This window comes from Squalius cephalus (assembly GCF_949319135.1).
Source record: "Squalius cephalus genome assembly, chromosome: 5".
Taxonomy (NCBI): domain Eukaryota; kingdom Metazoa; phylum Chordata; class Actinopteri; order Cypriniformes; family Leuciscidae; genus Squalius; species Squalius cephalus.
Genome location: NC_137126.1, coordinates 27630771 through 27650252, shown reverse-complemented (window position 1 = coordinate 27650252; position 19482 = coordinate 27630771). Strand labels below are relative to the sequence as shown.

At 36.6% G+C, this 19482-nt stretch overlaps 1 protein-coding gene across 1 annotated transcript; it reads right to left on the bottom strand.

The window, feature by feature from the left end:
• Positions 1–14959: 14959 nt before the first annotated feature.
• Positions 14960–18312, bottom strand: mpzl2b (myelin protein zero-like 2b). Its single transcript, XM_079871356.1, has 4 exons — positions 18071–18312; positions 16744–16913; positions 15904–16114; positions 14960–15362 (listed from the first exon to the last, which is right to left on the bottom strand). Exons 1-4 carry the CDS (start codon positions 18123–18125, stop codon positions 15199–15201), a joined length of 600 nt encoding a protein of 199 aa, XP_079727482.1. The 5' UTR covers positions 18126–18312; the 3' UTR covers positions 14960–15198.
• Between the last annotated feature and the right edge of the window lie 1170 nt (positions 18313–19482).

The following is a 19482-nucleotide window of genomic DNA, read 5'->3' as shown; positions in this document are numbered from 1 at the left end:
CATCATGTTGTCAGCTGTCACATTCCATCAACAAATGAAACAAAAAACAAACAAACACAATAGAGAAAGGTCCGTAACTAACTATGTGGAGCGGATCTGGGTCAACTGGGAGAAGTGGCCAGAAATTAATTCCGGTACAGGAAAAGAAAAGTGAGAGGAAATAGGGGAGAATCTGTCTGGTCCGGAGGGAAAAAGTATGATGCAGTAGAAACTGCTTGAGAGTTTTGTCTTGTGACTCCTTTTCTCTATATTATCTAGCTCAGTGCTCACTCCAGATACTGCTCTGCTTGAAACTTATCAGCTACATCTGAAATCACCAACCCGATCTCACGGCAATTTGTACGAATTTTACGAGGTGGCTAATTCGTACAAATTCATACGACCTCACTCGTACTAATTTGTAAAAATTTTGCTAAATTGTACATATTTTACGAGTAGTCCAATTCGTATGAATTTGTACGAATAACCTACCCCTAACCCCGCCCCTAAACCTAACAGTCACTGGGGTTTAGACAAATCGTACGAATTTATACGAGTGGGGTCGTATGAATTCGTATGAATCAGCCACATTTTACTCACTTGTACGAATTCGTACAAATTGGTCGTGAGGTAGCGTTGGAAATCACACACTGTCTGAGTAGGTATAGAGTCATTTGTGACTGCTAAAAAAAAATAGTACATTTTATATAGTATGTAATCTGGACATACTACATTCACCATGTTGTCATTGCCATGTGACTTACAGCATCAGTTGCGTTGCTTCACTGCCATTCACAACTTCTCTCCCGTCGCTCCATGGGATAGTAAAATGTCCATTAGATCCGCACTTCAGAATCTCGGCGGAAGTAGTGGGTCATCCAGGTACTTTTCACCCACTGTTTTATGAATATGCTTTTCACTTACTGTTTTTGGCCTAATATATTGTAGGGAAGTATGCAGTCATCATCTTTTCTCAAAACATACCCTTGACTGAGTCCCTCCATGCAGTCAGCAACCTGGTGGAATCTTGCCTATATGGACATGAGAAGTGGTAGAATGATGTTGCAGCACTACATTGTAAACTCCATCCTAGTTCATCGTCCCTCCACCCTCCATCAGCCGTAGTAGATCTATACAGGTGGAGCAGGGTAGGTTGAACAAGCAAAGGTTGAACAAGCATTTGAAGGTTTAGCAGTGAGCTCAATGATTTATAGAGTAGGAACTGTGGTAGATTTTTCCCTAAACCTAACTATCTGGGTCGTCTCCAATCGACGTTCCCTAACGTCTCCAATCAACATTTAATATACGGTATAGTCTACCTGGGTCGTCTCCAATCAACGTTCCCTGGGTCATCTCCAATCGACGTTCCCTAATTTCTCCATATCGACGTTTAATATATAGTCTACCTAACTAACTTGCTTCCCTAACTAGCTTTCTTGCTGCGCAGCAATGATCGACAAACAGACTTCAGCAAATGTCCTTTAAATGCTTTAATCTTGGCCGGAAGAGTTCCCGAGCAGTTCTCAGAGAATCTCCCCCAAGAAGAAGCAAGGCTGGAGGATCTCAGACAAATTCCATTGAGAATCCCACCAGCTAACACGAATACAACAGTTTTTATAGAAAAGGGAGGTATGGCAAAATTATATGAATTTGATTGGTTCTTCATATGCAAACCCTTCTGTTACTAGGTAAAGCAAACTTTGTTTTAATGATTACTTCATTGTTAATCACAAGGTTCTAACCTAGTCATCTGTCTAGTTTCATTTCCCATATTTGTTATTTTTACACTCACACAACCAAAGTCAAAGGGGTATGGCAACACAACATACAACATTCAAAAACACAGGACAGAACGTTTTAGTACATTGTGTTTCAAAGTGTTAGTTTTGTTAGCCCTTTTTAGGCCTAACAAAACTAACACTTTGAAACACAATGTACTTGATTTCATAACGAGTTTTGGCAAGTGTCCAGATAAACTCACGTTGTGTGATTGAGGTAAGGTTAGATGTTAGAGTTAATATTAGTTTGATATACAGTTTACTATTTTATTCATTAAAAATCCACCACAGAACCAATCAGCTGTGCCCTATAGAGAATGGCGTTATTGCAAGCAGATTGAGTTAAGGACCTTTCAGCCTGCTCCATCTTGAGTTTCATGACAGAACTTTGTATACAGTGTCTTGCAAAAGTATTCGTAGAGCATTCCAATTTCGCTTGTAGATGTTACAACACTTCGAGTGGTGTCTGTTGCAAATTTAATTGAATGGGTATGATTTGGATAGGCACACATCTCACATATATCAGTGCAAAATCCAAGCCATGAGGTCAACATTTTAATTTAAAAAAACAATTATGTTTATTTATAACACTATACTTAGTATTATATTATTGCATCAAATTACAAATAATTCTCTTCCGACTGCCTTTATCAAACTCTCTTTATTTTGTTCCCTCTTTTTGAAACTTGTTAAAACACTATTGTGGAGTTTTTATTTTGATATATTAGCAAATTGGAACACATAAAAATATATATTTAATGTAGTCTCTCATTTACCGCTATAGAAGTTTAAAGGGGTCATGAACTGGATTATTTTATAATGTTTCCTGGGGTGCCCTTATAATGTTAGTATGATTTTTACATCAAACATTTCATAATTTAGAAATAAAATACATTTTTCCTACCCTGATTTTAGCCTCTGATTTGACCGCTGTTTGAAGGGGCGTGTCTGCTGAGAGACTTCAGTGTAGTGGTGGAAATTTTGATTCTTTCCAGAGACTCGTTCATTTTCAGTTCGTTCACCAAAATGATTCGTTCAGACTCGTTCACTGATTCGTTCAGTGACAATTTCTTCATAAATACTGCAGCAGGTGGCGAAAAAGAGTGTATTTTATGATATGTTTTAACGAACGTATTTACTTGTTAAAAAAAACTGATTTGGCTTTGTTAAAATTTGTGCCTTATTTACTAAATTAATAAAATAAGTCTAAATAAGAGGTTCAGATGACCAAAACAAGGTTTTCTTGCATAATTAACATTTTAATTGTTTGGTCAGACATACACATTCATAAATCTGGGATTATATTAAACGTTGAGTTATGTTATGTATGTTAAATATGATAAACAATTATACGCACACCTATAACTGCGCTTTGAATGAGATTGAATCACATGCTAAATGACCGATCTACCCAGTATTCACATTCACGAACGAAAGTACCAGTTTGATCAATTCGTTCACGAACGAGATCTCTCTCTCGTTCAGACTCGAAACAGAGCGATCTCAAAGTGACGGGCGTATTCGTTCATTAGATCCAACCAATTACATGCCCCTTCACAGCCCTAACTGAAATGTTATTTGCTAACGTTACGCAAATGAGACCTAACCAATACTGTCATATTTTTGGTTTGTTTTAGTTTTTAGAGAAGTGCATATGACATGAATAAAACGTAATTAATTCATTTTTGATCATACAAAATGAACACAAGTAGTAAAGTACATTTTTCAAAGTGCAAAATACCACAAAACTAAGTCTAAAACACACAGACAAAAGAAAAGAAAAGCAGGTAAAGAGAAGTGTAAATTTAAATCAAGTAAACCGTCAAGTACAAAATGACAATGTTAATTTGTCTTTGTTATATTTAACCATGCTTGCGTTATTAAACTGTTTTCATTACAATGGTAAAGTGTTAATTTCCTTCTTTGATGCAAATATGCTGACTACACAAACCCAGCTCTATCGGTTCGCCACCATTATCGTTCAAACAACTGGTTCTTTTCGTTCACGAACGACATGTACCAGTTCGTTCACGAGAAGATCTCTCTCTCGTTCAGACTCAAAACAAAAGCAACTCGGTCAGTCAGTGAAGGGCGTATTCGTTCACTACATCCAACGATTCGTTCACCTAAAAGATTCGTTCAAAAAGAACGATTCGTTCACGAACGTAACATCACTACTTCAGTGTAAACGCCCACTGCTGTGGCTGACATCTTTGCAAATGAAATAGCTAGTATTACATGTGGAACTCTCTCGAAAACTGTTACTACGTTTTTACTATTACAGCTATCGCGATTAACAAATCGTGAGAAGTTTTTTAAGTATTTAGATCTATTCCATCACATGAAAGATTGCAGTGATGAGCAATGAGCAGATGACAGACAGTCTGTTGATCGCTTGAATGAAAAGATCTTATCATTGCAACGCAATTTCTGCACTCATACAAATGCTTTCACCAAATAACAATGCAAACACGATGTAGATACAGTAAGAGCTTCGTTGTGCAGTGTAACAGCGTCATTGATTTCATAACGAGTTTTGGCAAGTGTCCAGATAAACTCACGTTGTGTGATTGACAGCTTGGGGGACTGGAAAGGGATGGTTCTTTGATCGCTTTCAGTATATATTTCAATCACAGTTTAAATAAGATTATTTTCATCCTACTAAGAGAAATTAAGTGAAGTTGATCTTTTAAACACATACGTTGTGGCAACGTCTGTGGCACGTTGAATTTCTATGGCAACGTGCCGGTAACGTAGAATTGTAAGACATGACAGGGCTGTAACAACGTTGTTGTGCAACATTCAGCAACAGCGAGACAACATTCTGACAATTTTTTTTATGCTAGATATAGATATTGCCCATTTAGCATGTTGTGTTTTGTGGTTAATTTTGAATTAGTCAGATAATGCAACGCTATTTCACGACCAATTCGTACGAGTGATAAAAAAGTGGCTAATTCGTACGAATTCGTACGACCTTACTCGTACGAATTTGTACGATTTGTCTAAACCCACGTGATGGGTAGGTTTAGGGGCGGGTAGGTCATTCGTATGAATTCATACGAATTGGGCAATTCGTAAAATATACGATTTAGCAAAAATCGTACGAATTCGTACGAGTGAGGTCGTATGAATTCGTACGAATTAGCCACCTCGTAGAATTCGTACGAATTGCCATGAGATCAGGCTGGATAATTATATACTTTTTGAATATTGTTTATTATTATTATTTATGGGCCTAACAATAAATGAATTATAATCGACACCTGTAAGTTTGAAGAGTAAACATTATATTAAGGTTAGCTAATTCAGCTTTATTAAAACTGGATATGGTAATTGAGAAATCATACAAAAATCATACATTTGTGGGAAAAAAACTAAATATACGAATATACAAATTTCTTTTAAGTATAAATAAAACATAAAAAGCAAAGGCAGATCAGAACATTTAATGAACAAAACCGGGTTCTGTAGGGGAGCGTAGTCGAAAGCCGGGCGATAAAGGTCGGTAACCGGAGTCAGTCCAGGAAACATCAACAAATCCAGAGGAGAGATGCAAGCCCAGAAACCAGTAGGCAGGCATGAGTACGAAACCAGTAGACAATCCGGGACCAGAGAGGGCACTGCAGGCACAGGTAAACTTGGCAGAGAACAAAGCAAATCGGAGCTTCACATGACAGGACTATATAGGAAGTGACTAACGTTAACTAGCATGAGCAGCTGCAGACATGAGCAAATCTAGCAAAGAAACTAATGAGACTAAATAGCAGAGAAATCAAAGAAAAAATAAAATAAATAAACAGGTTTGCAAGCGGTTACAAACATTTTTTTTCTTCTCTGTGCGTTTCCAAAAAAGGAAAATACATTACGTGCAAGTATGCGCTTAAATCGCTGTCTTTTCAAGGAGTGCTGAAATGTCAATTGCTCATCCTTAAAGTCATTTTGGCTTCATTATGGCTTATAACTTTTGGCATAAAGTTAAAATATTTGTCATAAATATTGCCAGAAGATGTTCAACACTTTTCCTAACAGTAAGTATTAAAGGAGGGATATCTGAATAGCCTACTAAAAGAAATATAGCTAACGTTAGCATTCACTTGTAAGTTACTGTAATTTACAGAAGATCGCAAACTCCATGAATTGTCAGCTAACGTTATTCTGTCCCTTCAGTTAGACAGAACAAATAAATGTCACATTAGACAAGGAAGTTGTATGTTGTGTTTGAATAATTACGTATCTTATTTAGCTGAGGTAAATTTAATGCAATTCTCTCGTATCCTTGCTCGATGAAGAATGAGACTGCCCAACGGTCGGCTGAAATTTAAAAGGCTGATTCGCACTTCAGGGCAGTGAAGAGTCGACCTAAATATGTTGTCCAGACACCTTAGGCACAACCTTATGGCCCTGAATAGTGGTTCAATGTCAACATTGTGACAACGCTGTAACAACCTTCACCACACAACGTAGTTTTAGCAACCTTTTGGCCATGTTGTTAAAACGTTGTTAGAATGTAGGGTATGTTGTGCCAACGTTCTGTTTTTGCTGGGATATCATAATCCACAGTGAAATGAAACATAGCTGCCAACTTTTGAGTTTAGCTTGGAGTGAGATTTATGGGGGGGGGGGGGGGGGGGGGGTTATTGTCATAAGTGTATTGTGATTGTCAAAACATTTAGTAACTAAACTGAATTTTATTAGGTTTAGTGACAACATGTTACAATGTTTACATGGTACCATTTCTGGTAAGATACGTTTTTTTATTATTGCTTGACACAAATTTCACGATTTCAATTAAATTAAATTCTTGTGATTTGATTTAATATTGACTCATTTGGATAAATATTAGGTACAGATTAATTTTAGGTGTTAATTTTTCTCAAGAAAAAAAAAAAAACCTAATGCTGTAAACATAGAGCCCTATCAGCTGGTAGTATTAAGGTTAAAAATAGACTAACTCAAATTAAATATAATGCGTTTTTTTTATTATAATAACAACTTTAGTAAAAGTAAAATAAAATATGTCAAGTAAAAATATAATAAATATGTACTATAGTACACATATTTAGCAAAATACTCTCTATAGCTCTATTTTTCTAGCCAACTGCTAGCCCATATTATGGTCATTAAATGGCTTTCCTTAAGCCTGGTTCACACGGCAGGATAATTAGGCCGATTTTAGCCCCGATTCACCCCTTCCGACAATCTTAAGGATGCTCCGATTATCGTAAAATAATCTGATCAGATATTCCTGCCGTGTGTGGTGTGTTAAGACTGCTCTCGTCTGCTCGGAAGGACGTCGGGACCGCTCCGATCTCAAATCGGGGATATCCAACATGTTGGATTTTCTTGGCCCAATTTCTCCTCGTGTGTGGTGTCCCCTGGGGACAAACCATAGGGACAAACGAGCACGCAGCCTGTGGACTGTGGCGTGTAGCCAATCAGAAAGCGAGGCGGCGAGGAAGCACCGGGAAACAAAATCAAAACAGCCGGCGGCATGGCGCACCAGAAAGTCCGGTGGACGTCGGAGATGGAGGACCAACTGATAACGTTTTTTTCGGTTAAAAACAAACTATAAACTATCGCCACTGCATCCTCTTCGTCCGCCATGATTGTTTACTCTGAAGTCACGTTTGATCTCGAGGGATTTTGCGAGATTTCCCGTCTGACCTGGGAATGCTCGGGAGTCAAATCGGTTCGTGTGTGATGTGTTGATTTTGCCATGTGGCTGCGCACTACACACTGTATGACCAAAACTGTTAGACCCGTGATTTTTTATCGCCGTGTGTGGGGTCTCTCAGGTTTGGAATATCGGCCGACAATTTTAAAATCGTCCTGTGTGAACCAGGCTTTAGGTAAATGTTATGTGACATAATTGTTCTCCAGCTGTTTTATTGACCCCTTTCCGTGGATGAAAAACACTGATTGATCGATATCATGTATGAGGAATATACAATTTGGTAAGATCCTGTCGTTTTCTGGCCTTGGTTTCAATAAAAGCAGTTTTTGGAATAACAAGGAAGTTTTGAGTTTTGAAACTTACAGGGTATTTTTTTTATAGTGGGCTATAACGAACTCTTCACTGTCAAAAGATCAAAGAAAACTTTAATTCTCAGTTCATGACCCCTTTAAGTTTGAGAACTGGAAGACTACAAATAATAATAATTAGCCTATTAAAAAAAAAAAACAAAAAAAAAAAAAACACCAGGACCCTTCCTAGAGGCCACCTGGCCAAAATGAGCAATTGATGGAGAAGGGCCTTGGTTAGACTGGTGACCAAGAAGCTGATGGTCACTCTAGTTGAGCTCCATGATCATATATGGAGATGGTAGGAACTCAAGTCTCAAGTCTCTCCTCGTGAAGGCACATGAAAACTTGGAATTTGCACACACAATACAAATACAAATAGAAAGTAAAGGGGAGCTGAAACTTTGGTTTGGTTAAAATAATCTTCAAAAGATCTTGTGCTGATTTTTTTTTTTTTTTTTTTTTTGGAATTATCTGAGAATTTAGAATGAAGTTAAAAGAAACCTAATCTCATCATATATTTAAATGCTGCATTCATATTTGATACATAATATATCCATTAACTTTTTTAATGAACATATTTGATTACACATTATTTTAAGGAGTCATTGTTATAGTATAATCATACAATTAAGCACTGAGTAATATTAATTAACAAGTCAAGTCAAGTCAAGTCATCTTCATTTATATAGCGCTTTTAACAATGTAGATTGTTTCAAAGCAGCTTTACAGAGATAAACGTATAATTTAAGGTAACAGAGATTGTTTTGGCTTTATAGCGGTTCTTTAATAAAGTTATTTTCCTTCTTTCGATATTTACAAATGAGAAGTTACCTTAGTTCTATTGAATACTATAAACAAGGTGGGAAAACAAATGTGCTTGATAGCATTTTATTAAAAGCAGCTGCATTGAAAAGTAAAACAATGACATATATTTATGACCAAGTTACAGCAAATAATAAAGGTTTAATAAATATTAAACAAAGTTGGGAACTTGACTTTGGTGTTACACTGGAAGACCAGATATGGAGCAAAGTATTATATCATGCTAGACAAATTACTAAATCAAACAAATCATATGAAATACAATATAAAATCATTAACAAGCTTGAGATTGTGTATCCTTGGTGTAAACAATTGTGTGTTGGAAACAAAAATAATATCCATAATGTTGTATGCTGCTCGCCTTTCCATACTTCATGTTTGGATTAAAGAACACTCTCCTACTTTAACTCTTTGGCGTGAAAAACTCTTGTCACTGTTACCATACGAAAGACGGCATAATGTAGGCTACTGGATGGAACTCTGGATACTTTTGTAAATGATTGGTCTCCCCTCAAAGACTATTTTGGACATGAATGGCAAGCAATAACATGTATTAATATGGATTGAAAACAAGAAGTGTACATTTATTGGATTCCCCCCCTCCCCCCAAATAAGTATTTAAATATGGTCTGCAGTCTGTATAAAACCTGTGTAGAGAATATGTATATATGTGTGATACCTGTGTATACATGAAGTATAAAATTGACACTGCTAACTAACTAAATGTAGCCGTAGTAGACCTATAATAATTATTTATTTGTTATTATTTGCTGTTTGGTTTTTTTTTTTTCTGTTTATGGTAAGAAGGAAAATAAACAGTTTATAAAAAAAAGAAGTTATTTTCCAGCTAAAGTTAGTTTTGATTGATTCGCTTCCATCGCAACGATCATTTGTTATTAAATTAGGGGCCGCTGAGACGACACCATTCTCTCTACACAGACTTTAAAGGAGAACTCCAGTCAATTTTAACATTGAGCTACTTTTTTTGTAAATTTGGAGTGCTGTCAGTACAGAGAACAACGACAAAAATCCTACATCGTGTTATCCTCTTTTTAAAATCTGCACCCTGTTGACTTCAATGGGGCAAGTTTTAAACCTGCTTTTAGCCTCTTAACATCCTTGATGTGTCATTACAAGTGCACCAGCCATGTGAGTGATTCCTTTAGAGTGAACGCGGGTGAATCTGACTGCAGTAGATGTGAAAGATATTAATAAAAGTGATGTTATTTCAGCCAGCGCTCATACCTGTATTTACATCCTGTTTTCGGCTGAAGTCCACAGTAGTCGATTGTCGAGTTCGGGCGCATGATCGTACGTACTAAACCTATGCGCGTGAACTCGACAATCGACTACTGTGGACTTCAGCCGAAAACAGGATGACATCCGGGATGCTGAGATGATGAAACTGATTAGGAAGATTATTAATAAAGCAGTCTTTAGTGGCAGAAGTGATAGGTCTAACATATTTGAAATGCGGAGTCGGCTTTGTCCTCTACCCTAACAACATGTACTTAGGTTAGGGTTTGGTTTTGGGATAGTTGCGTGCAATTATACATAACATACTGTAATAGTTTAACTAAGTTACATGTGTAACAAGGACCAAAAAAATGAAGTGTTATAATAATAATAATAATAATAATAATTTGTTACATTTATATAGCGATTTTCTGGGTACTCAAAGCGCTTTACATAGAATGGGGAAATCTCCTCAACCACCACCAATGTGCAGCATCCACCTGGATGATGCAACGGCAGCCATATTTTGCCAGAACGCCCACCACACACCAGCTTACTGGTGGAGAGGAGACCGAGTGATGAAGCCAATCAGTATGATTAGGAGGCCATGAAGAATTTGTCCAGGATGCGGGGGTTACACCCCTACTCTTTCGAAAGACATCCTGGGACTTTTTGTGACCACAGAGAGTCAGGACCTCGGTTTAACGTCTCATCCGAAGGACGGTGCTCTTTGACAGTATAGTGTCCCCATCACTTTACTGGGGTGTTAGGACCCACACAGACCACAGGGTGAGCACTCCCTGCTTGCCTCACTAACACCTCTTCCAGCAGCAACCTAGTTTTCCCAGGAGGTCTCCCATCCAGGTACTGGCCAGGCTCAACCCTGCTTAGCTTCAGTGGGCAACCAGTCTTGGGCTACAGGGTGATATGGCTGCTGGCCAAAGAATCGCAGAAGTTAAAGACGCACTCTTTTGTACTTCAAAATTAAGATTTTAAACTGTGAATAGCTTTAATCAGTTTTAAATACCCCTTTCGCCTTCATTTCAAATGGTCCAATGAAACATACATTTCTAAATATTGCATGTATTCTATTAAACAGCTCATAAATCAGCATGAGCACATACATTAACATGACGTATTTTAAAATTAGCAAAAATCTGTATAAAACAGTTTTTGATAAAGTTTTTTAAGAGATTATTCAACAATGTCGTTATTTTGGGGTTTTTTTGAGCACAAAAAGTATTCTTGAAGTATTCTATTCATCACTTCATGATATAGGTTGAACCACTGTAGTTACAGTATATGTACTATTTACCAATGTTTTTACCACCTTTCTGGGCTTTGACAGTTGCAATGACATTGATGTCAATGAAAGGACAGAAACCTCTCAGATTTCATCAAAAATATCTTCATTTGTGTTCTGAAGATGAACGAAAGTCTTGAGGGTGAGTAATAATGACAGAATTTTCATTTTTGGGTGCATGCATTTTAGTCTGGTAAATGTCATGTTTAACATTATCATGTAGTCATGTATGCAATAAACATTGCAAGGCTTGCAATTAAGTTAAATTATTTCTGTCACAAAGGTCTGGGCTGGATTCTGGCAATGTGTGCTCTATATAAACTGAGAGTCTATGACTGCCTTTCCACTGATACTCTGATGGGACCTGATGAGGGAATGATATTGTTAATGAGCTGGGTGATGAGTAGACAAAAGTTGTAGAATAAAACTTTAAATCTGGCAACCCCACCTCCAAAAGTTGAGTTAGTTGACAGTGTGCATGTAAACAGACACATTGAGTTGATGTATTTTAACCAGGGCAGATAAAATATCAGTTATTGATCACATATTGATTTTTTTTCATATTGAATAATATTGATTTTTTTCATGTTGTTCAGTTTTATCCAAACAAACTAGTCGTTAAAACCGATATCTGGTTTCTGTTTACACATCTTTTGTGCTGTCTCTCTCTGTCAAAATATATACTCTGTCCATAATATTTCATTGTTTTTTTCTTTTTTTCTTTTCTGCTTTTTAGACGCTTTCTTGACATCAATCCTGAACATGGATCAAAAACAAAGAAAGGACAAGTAACTTCAAAGAAATCTGGCCAAGTTGTGCAAAAAAAGAACACCACTGTAAGCCTACAGGTGTCCTCACTTCTGCGAAAACTTGCAGACTTTGAATGGGATTTCGTTTGCACTTTTATGGACTTCAAAACAGAAACAATTCACTGCCATTATAAAGCTTGGAAGAGCCAGGACATTTTTTTAATATAACTCCGATTGTATTCGTCTGAAAGAAGAATGTCATAGACCTAGGATGACTTGAGGGTGAGTAAATCATGTGCTAATTTACATTTTTGGGTGAACTATTCCTTTAATTAAGTGCTATCTGTTACCTGTTTGTTGTTAAGTGTTAAAATTGCATTTTATGTTTAAAAAAAAAATTCAGCCAACATGTTCACAGAAGGCAATTTTCTGATCTTTGCTTTTAACCCAAATAAATGTTTTAAAACCCAGAAAATGTTGTTTTCTTTTTCCTAGTGTGACTACTCTTATGAAACCTTAAAGTATAATATTTTAATTATGTAATAATAAAAGCAGTATTCCCTGTAAAAATACAATTTATTGCTGTAGACAAGTTTAATATTGTAAAAGTATGTGGTATATAATGTATTTGGTAATTACAGTGGAGTACTGTAAATGCTGTTTACTGTACTAGTGCTGTAAAAATACAGTATGTGGCTGGCAACCCAGCTGCCAGTATTTTACTGTAAATGTACAGTGAAAAGTTTTACAGTGTACCAAAGGTCATGTGAACTAACCTTATACATTATTGACAAGAGAGGGGTCAAAAAATTATCCATGCTGATAACTTCAGAGTTGAAGACACTGGGCTAGTGCACGGTGTGTGTGTGTGCATTTGTGGAATGAAGGATGCAGGTTGGAGTTCTGCGATCCGTTTTCAGGCTGCTCTGAACGTGGCAAGGGTTTTTTCTGCCTTTCTGGACCAGTTCCAACCAATGCTGCATTTCTTTCTCATCAGACAGAGAGAGAGAGAGAGAGAGAGAGAGAGAGAGAGAGAGAGAGAGAGAGAGAGAGAGAGAGAGAGAGAGAGAGAGAGAGAGAGAGAGAGGTGTCCTCTGCTGGTGCAGCAAAGAGTCTGGCAGGGGACGAGCCTCTATCAGCACTCTGGTATACCGCAGTGAGTGAGCAAACACACACGTACACACACGTACACACGTACACACACGTACACACACAGGAAGTCAGGTTCTCTATTTGGTTGAAACAATTGAAAATCTATAAATTAAATTACTCCTTTTAAGTCTAGTGATTTTTAAGTCTAGTCGGCTCAGAAGCCTGTCATCCATCTCAGTACGACACACACACAGACACACACACACACACACCGACATACGCAGCATCAGAAGAGCATAGCATGCGTTTATAATAGCAGGCTCATGACTGACCTCAGATCAATGTAATTTAACACAAGTAATATACTGTATCATGTCTCTCTCTCAAACAAATGCTTTTAATCTAAATGCTTCCAGTATGATAAATAAGCTTTGTTACAATAACAAACACTCATGCACATGTTGATTACAGCCATATTTAAAGTAAAGGAGCCTGTGCAAAGTTTCTCCATTTGAGGGAGAAGGATCTCTGTCTGTTCACTCACTGTACTGAATGAAACCAACTCATGTTATCAATATTTTATTATAGACTTTGACATCCACCAGAGGGTGCTTTTTCACCCATCATAATTTCCAAGGCTAACTGAAAAAAGCTAGAATGTTAGGTATGGTGCATTTTCTTTTGGAACCCAAAAAACTATAATGGCGTTGTTTAACTTATTAAGTCTCACCCCCCTTTTTGACCATATATCTAAACTTAAATGTCTGTAATTCATGAAAGCTTTGGGATATAGACCTGAGGTTTTTGTTTAAAAAAAGACTGTAAATTTAGTTTACTGTAAATGTAACTAAACATTTTTATTTTATACAATATATATATATATATGATTAAATAAGTTGGACTTATTTGTTGGACTTAAAAATGTTAGAAAATAAAAAACATATGTCTAAGTGTTCAAAATTTGAATATGATATCACAAAATTTTAAAAAAGGTTTTAAAGTACTGTTTCCACACTAAAGCAATGTCAAATTTTAAAAGGGTTCAGTCCTGGTTTGTGTTCTTACTTTGTTTCTTTTTTATCCATGACTAAATCAGTCTACTTTGAATAAATAGTATAATACTCATTATAAACTCTGGAAATTTATTGAAAGCGCAACCAAAACAGGAGAGGAAAAAGTTAACATTTTAGCCTGGCAAAATAAGTCCAGCGTAAACTGGCACACAACCAGACTGATTGCCAGTAGGTGTAAAAAAAAAAAAAAAAAAAAAAAAAAAAAACACTTTTGCTGCTTTTACAGCTTTTAAACCTAGCTTTACCATGTCAACATTTCAAAGAGAATATAACATCCACCAAAGGTTTTCAAAAAAGTTTTTTTTTTTTTTACTTTTAAAATGTCAATAAAAAAAAAATCTATAAACATTTTTGTACAATGTAACAAAACCAACAAGAAAATAGAAAAACTATGTATGATCAGAGAATAAAGCATTTAATTTTAAACTAGGATTAAAAGATGGATTTACTCATTTGATCAAGGGATGTTATAAATAGCAGACTCTTAATCAGCAGCATTGATGAACAGAGATTCCCAAAACCCTGAAGATTTGAGGTTTATGAAATGAGATGGGCAGTAAAAAGAACAATCAATGTCCAAGTGCAACATTTGTTCAATCATTTTTTTCATGCAGTTTCTCTTTGATCCATCCATTCCATACCTATTTCCAAAAATTTTTACTGGTTTAAAAATTGTATTGCTCTTTTAAATGAACAGGAGTTTTTGCCGCACAGGTTTGTGATTCACATATAATGTGTTCATACACAGAGACACACCCACACATGTATATGCATACGTATATATGAACATTAAATACATGTGTGGCCACACAAACTGCCGTAAAACAGTGCAACAAACAACAAACAGAATGAAGAGTGACAAAAATTCTCAATCATACCTATAGACAGTCCATGAAGTCAGATTTTATATACATATTTGAACTGGTATTTTTTATCTTTTTAAAAATAGAAAGGTTAGATGATCTCACTTTATGTATAAAAAAAGCTACCTTTTCCCTTCTGTTTTCATATATTCAAAAAAGTAATGTAGTAATCATTATTAAAAACTTTTTAAGCTTCTACTTACTAGATAGCGTGATTTCATACAATTAGAGAATACTGTGGCATAATATGTTATTTCATTTATCACTCGTTCTCTCTCACAACACTTGATCCTTTGATCTGTGGTCCTCCATCTCAACACCCATGTCATTGTCCTGTCTCCGGAATACCCGCACAATGATATAGATGATGAGGATGAGGAGAATGATGCCAATGGATCCACCCACAGCTATAGCCAGAATTCCAATTTCAGAGAATGAAACTGTAAGAAGAAAAGAGAGAGTATTATGTATGCTCATTACTGTTTTTTATTCAACTTTATTTTATTATATTGTTGTTATTATTATTACCAGTACTGACATATTTTTATTCCTAATTATTAATTAATTATTATTCCTGTCACTGCTTTTATTGTACATACTGATGCTTTGGCAAAATTTTAAGTAAAATAATCATGCCAATAATGTACTTTGAAACTGAAACTAAAATTGAGGAGGATGAGAAAATATGTTCAACTAACAGGCGTGGGAAACTTTATCAGAGGATGGCCAGCAAACTGAATACCGCTCACTATTGTTACTATTATACTCCTATTGTCTGTTTCATAACATTCTGAGAGAAGTCTGTTTGTTATTCTAGCCCAGTTGATTAGCTCTGTCCTTTAGCTGCTGGGATCAAAGAAGGAACACAACATCCTGCTTATACAACCTTCACCTCTTCTGTCTGCTATATGTGTTTGGAAGAGTGAGTAAATGACTGATTTTTAAAACTCATTTTTCATGTGTTAAAGCATCTACTCTCACCTTTTTGAACGACTCTGAGGCTGATCTCGCCTGCAAAGCCCTGGACGTCGGGCGGATTTCGGACTTGGCAGGTGTAGGTACCATTAAAGTTGAACTGCACATCCTGCAGCGTGATGGATCCGTCACCCTTCATTACATCACCAGACCATACAGCATGATCCTTAAACAAGCCGTTTGCTGGGGGATATACTTTTTCCTGGTAGTGAAAAAACTAAGAGACAGAAATGTTGAAAGTTAAATAAGAAGGAAGGAGTATGGCCCACTGAAATGGGGTTAGAAGTGGAAAAAAAGTGACGAGAGAAACAAGGGGCAGAAGGAAAAGGAGATAAAAGATTTTTGAAGAGAGCAAGGATTTAAGAGTGCATGTCCTGTACACAGCCTCATTTCACCTAGTATAATGACAAAAGATTTTCAGATATATTAACCCTATAAAGCCTACTGTATCATATTTGATATGCAAAATAAAAAAGGCCTCTAAATTATCAACATGATCAAAACATTGCTGAAAAACATATTGCACATAAAAACTGTCCCTCACAAAACTACAGAGATTTGTCATAAACTAAGCATTCAAATATCATATCACTAAGCCGTATTATTGGGAGATATAGAGTGACGACTGATATTTATATGCAATACATGCAAGTAGTCTGTTATACTATAAACATCTCATTGATTTACATTAGAATCGATCAGACTTTCATCTTACCTTTTGGCCGAATAAATATTCATTAAAATTGAGGTATTTTTTCCACCTCAGGTGTGAGCACTTCTATATCATACTTTATGAGCCATAAAAGCCTGATGCATCACATATGATTCAACAAAACTCAGTCTCACCGATTCTGTTGTTGTCTTTCCGAGTGGTAGGAAGCTCCAGGATACAGTGATTCTTTCTTCGGAAAGCGGCTGGGTAGATTTAAATGTACATTTGAGCCGTACATTTGTCCCATTGACTGCCTCCAACTCTGAAGATGTAAACACCTCCATTCCCTTCACCTGATATACACCTGGTAACCATGGATTAATATGAAACTAAGTATATAACTGACACTAACACACATACAGCTCATTCCAACAACATTTACATTCTCTAACCCTAAACTTGCCACCAAAATGTGTTTTCTGTCACCTTCAACCAAACATAGAAAGAGAGAGCTATAATGTTTTCTCAAACTTCATGACAGACAGACAGACAGACAGATAGATAGATTCAATGAGTGCACATAGCAGACACATTCATATCATATCTAATCTCTCTTATCAGAACAATCCCAAATCAGATCAGTACAATCAGATTAACTATTTTATTCACACAAATATGCACAGAAATTGCATATTTATAAAAATTACTAAGTTCAATATTGATTCAGTCTAATGAGGGTTTTAACTTTTTCTTCAGTCCTTCGAACTAACAATAGGCTATGCACCATCTAAATCATTTTTTTATACAGCATTACATGTTGGCAATAATAAATCCACCTCTACAGTATCATTCAGTCCCATGGGAGATATTCTGCTCTAACTACCCTGAACTATTTATTAAGCATTAAGGTAAAGCTTTCACGGGTCCTGCTGTGATCAGGGTGTTTAACTCTGCTTAAGATGAGACTGCAGCCATTCCACCATTAAATCCGTTTCACTAGGTCACTCTCTACTCACTGCAGCTGTACCCATATGGTAGGCTATTTGTAAATACATTTCAGTAAGTAGAATAGTATATGTTGTGCATTCTATTATATTATATTTTAGAAAAAAAAAATCTTCCAGTTGTTTCTATACCTATCGTTAATCTTTCTTATTGCACCTGCTGTCCACTTCAAGCTGCTGTAATGCCTGCATTAACTCCCTGAGGATCAATCTAATCTCACATAATCTTATTTAATCAACGACAGCACAGTGCAAATCTGATAATCGTCTGATAAGTGCCGCAGAAACACAAAAAAAATAAGTCGTTGTTAAACTATACCTGCTTGGTTTCCTGGTTTACTCTGAGACTGCCTAAGTGACCACAGTAGTTTTAAATTGTCAAAAGAAGCAGGCTGAGAATCTAACATCACAAATAATGACTTGCTCAATTAAATATTAAATAAAATTATGCTAATCAAACACATTATATTTATTCCGAAACCAGAGGTGGATCCAGGAAGTAGGCTCGGTAACTCACCTGACAAGTCGAGCGCACATAGCGCAGAAAACAGGTAAATCCAGATTCGACTCATAAGAAAAGCACTAGAGGAGCTATGAGAGCGCCTACAAATTATAGTATTCTACTATTTATCAAGCTTCTTACTGTATTTACACTCAGTAGCCTATCTAAGTATAAGTTGAACTTCGGAACAGCTGAGCACAGCGGCCATGCTAAACCGCTCGGCAGTTTGCACTTAATATCCGTGAGTGAAGAGAGGAGGAGTTTTCTCATTTAAAAGGCGTCAACAAAAACCTGTAAGGCACATTGAGTGCACAGACTACTTTGACATCTGTTTCCCACAAGTAGTCTAGTAACCTGCCCTCTATTGTGTAAGACTATCCAGTGCATGTTACTGCATGTTTCTCATAGGCAGTATAGGCTACTTGTGGCAACAACATCTAATTGAAAGGTTATTAACACAGACGAGTTAGCCTAGTTGTCGCCGGTCATATGCAATTTCTTAAACGAGAATATAAGATAATTCGTCTTACTCTACTTGTCATACTATTGTCTGAAATGTGCAGTCACCTATAAAATCAGCATACCAAAGCACACTAAAATCAGGTGTGAGCATACTAAAATCAGTGACACTTATGCTGCGTCCCAATTCGCCTACTTATACTACGCCCTAAAAGTATGTAGGCTACTCTTTTTGTGAAGAAAAAGTACATACTTTTGAGTGTGTAGCAAAAGAGTAGGCAAGCTTTGGGACATACTAGCCTACTTCGCCATCTTTAACGGACAGATCTGTCGCATGCATCCTGTCACCGTAAACTGCCCTCAGTGTCAATCATCTTAGGCTTGTTTGAGATGAGCAAAATCTGCGCAGAACCGATCACCGGTTAGAAATGTGTCTGAGTGCGGTCTGCCTTGCTCTGATGTCATGCTGACATGTCAAAAAACTCTCGCGATCGCAAGGCGGACGTGTCGGATTCTGCAGTCGAGCGCAGTTGCTCCACCGACTGCGCTGATCAAAAACATGATGGGAAACGACTTGCTGACGACACAGTTTAATGCTCATTGGTTTAAACAACCGTGATGTATTGTTCTCTTTTAAAATGTTTGAATTTAAAACTCTGATATCGTGTTTTTATGTGGATAAATTATGTGTGAGTATTCCCAAACTCTCTGACAGTGTGACCTCTAGGCCTATGGGTTATTTGATTTTTGTCATATTTATTATATACGAATCTGAAGAAAGAACAGCCGATTTGGTTTGAATGTTGACATTTGGGTACAAAACACACAGGCATCTCGATCTGTCTCCATATATTATCGCAGCATTAGCACCGTGATTTGACAAGTGGAGGGAAATGTGTTATGGGGTGACGTCACATAGGCGACATGTAGTCTTTCTCGTTATGTCTTTTCCACAACTGCTAGCCAAA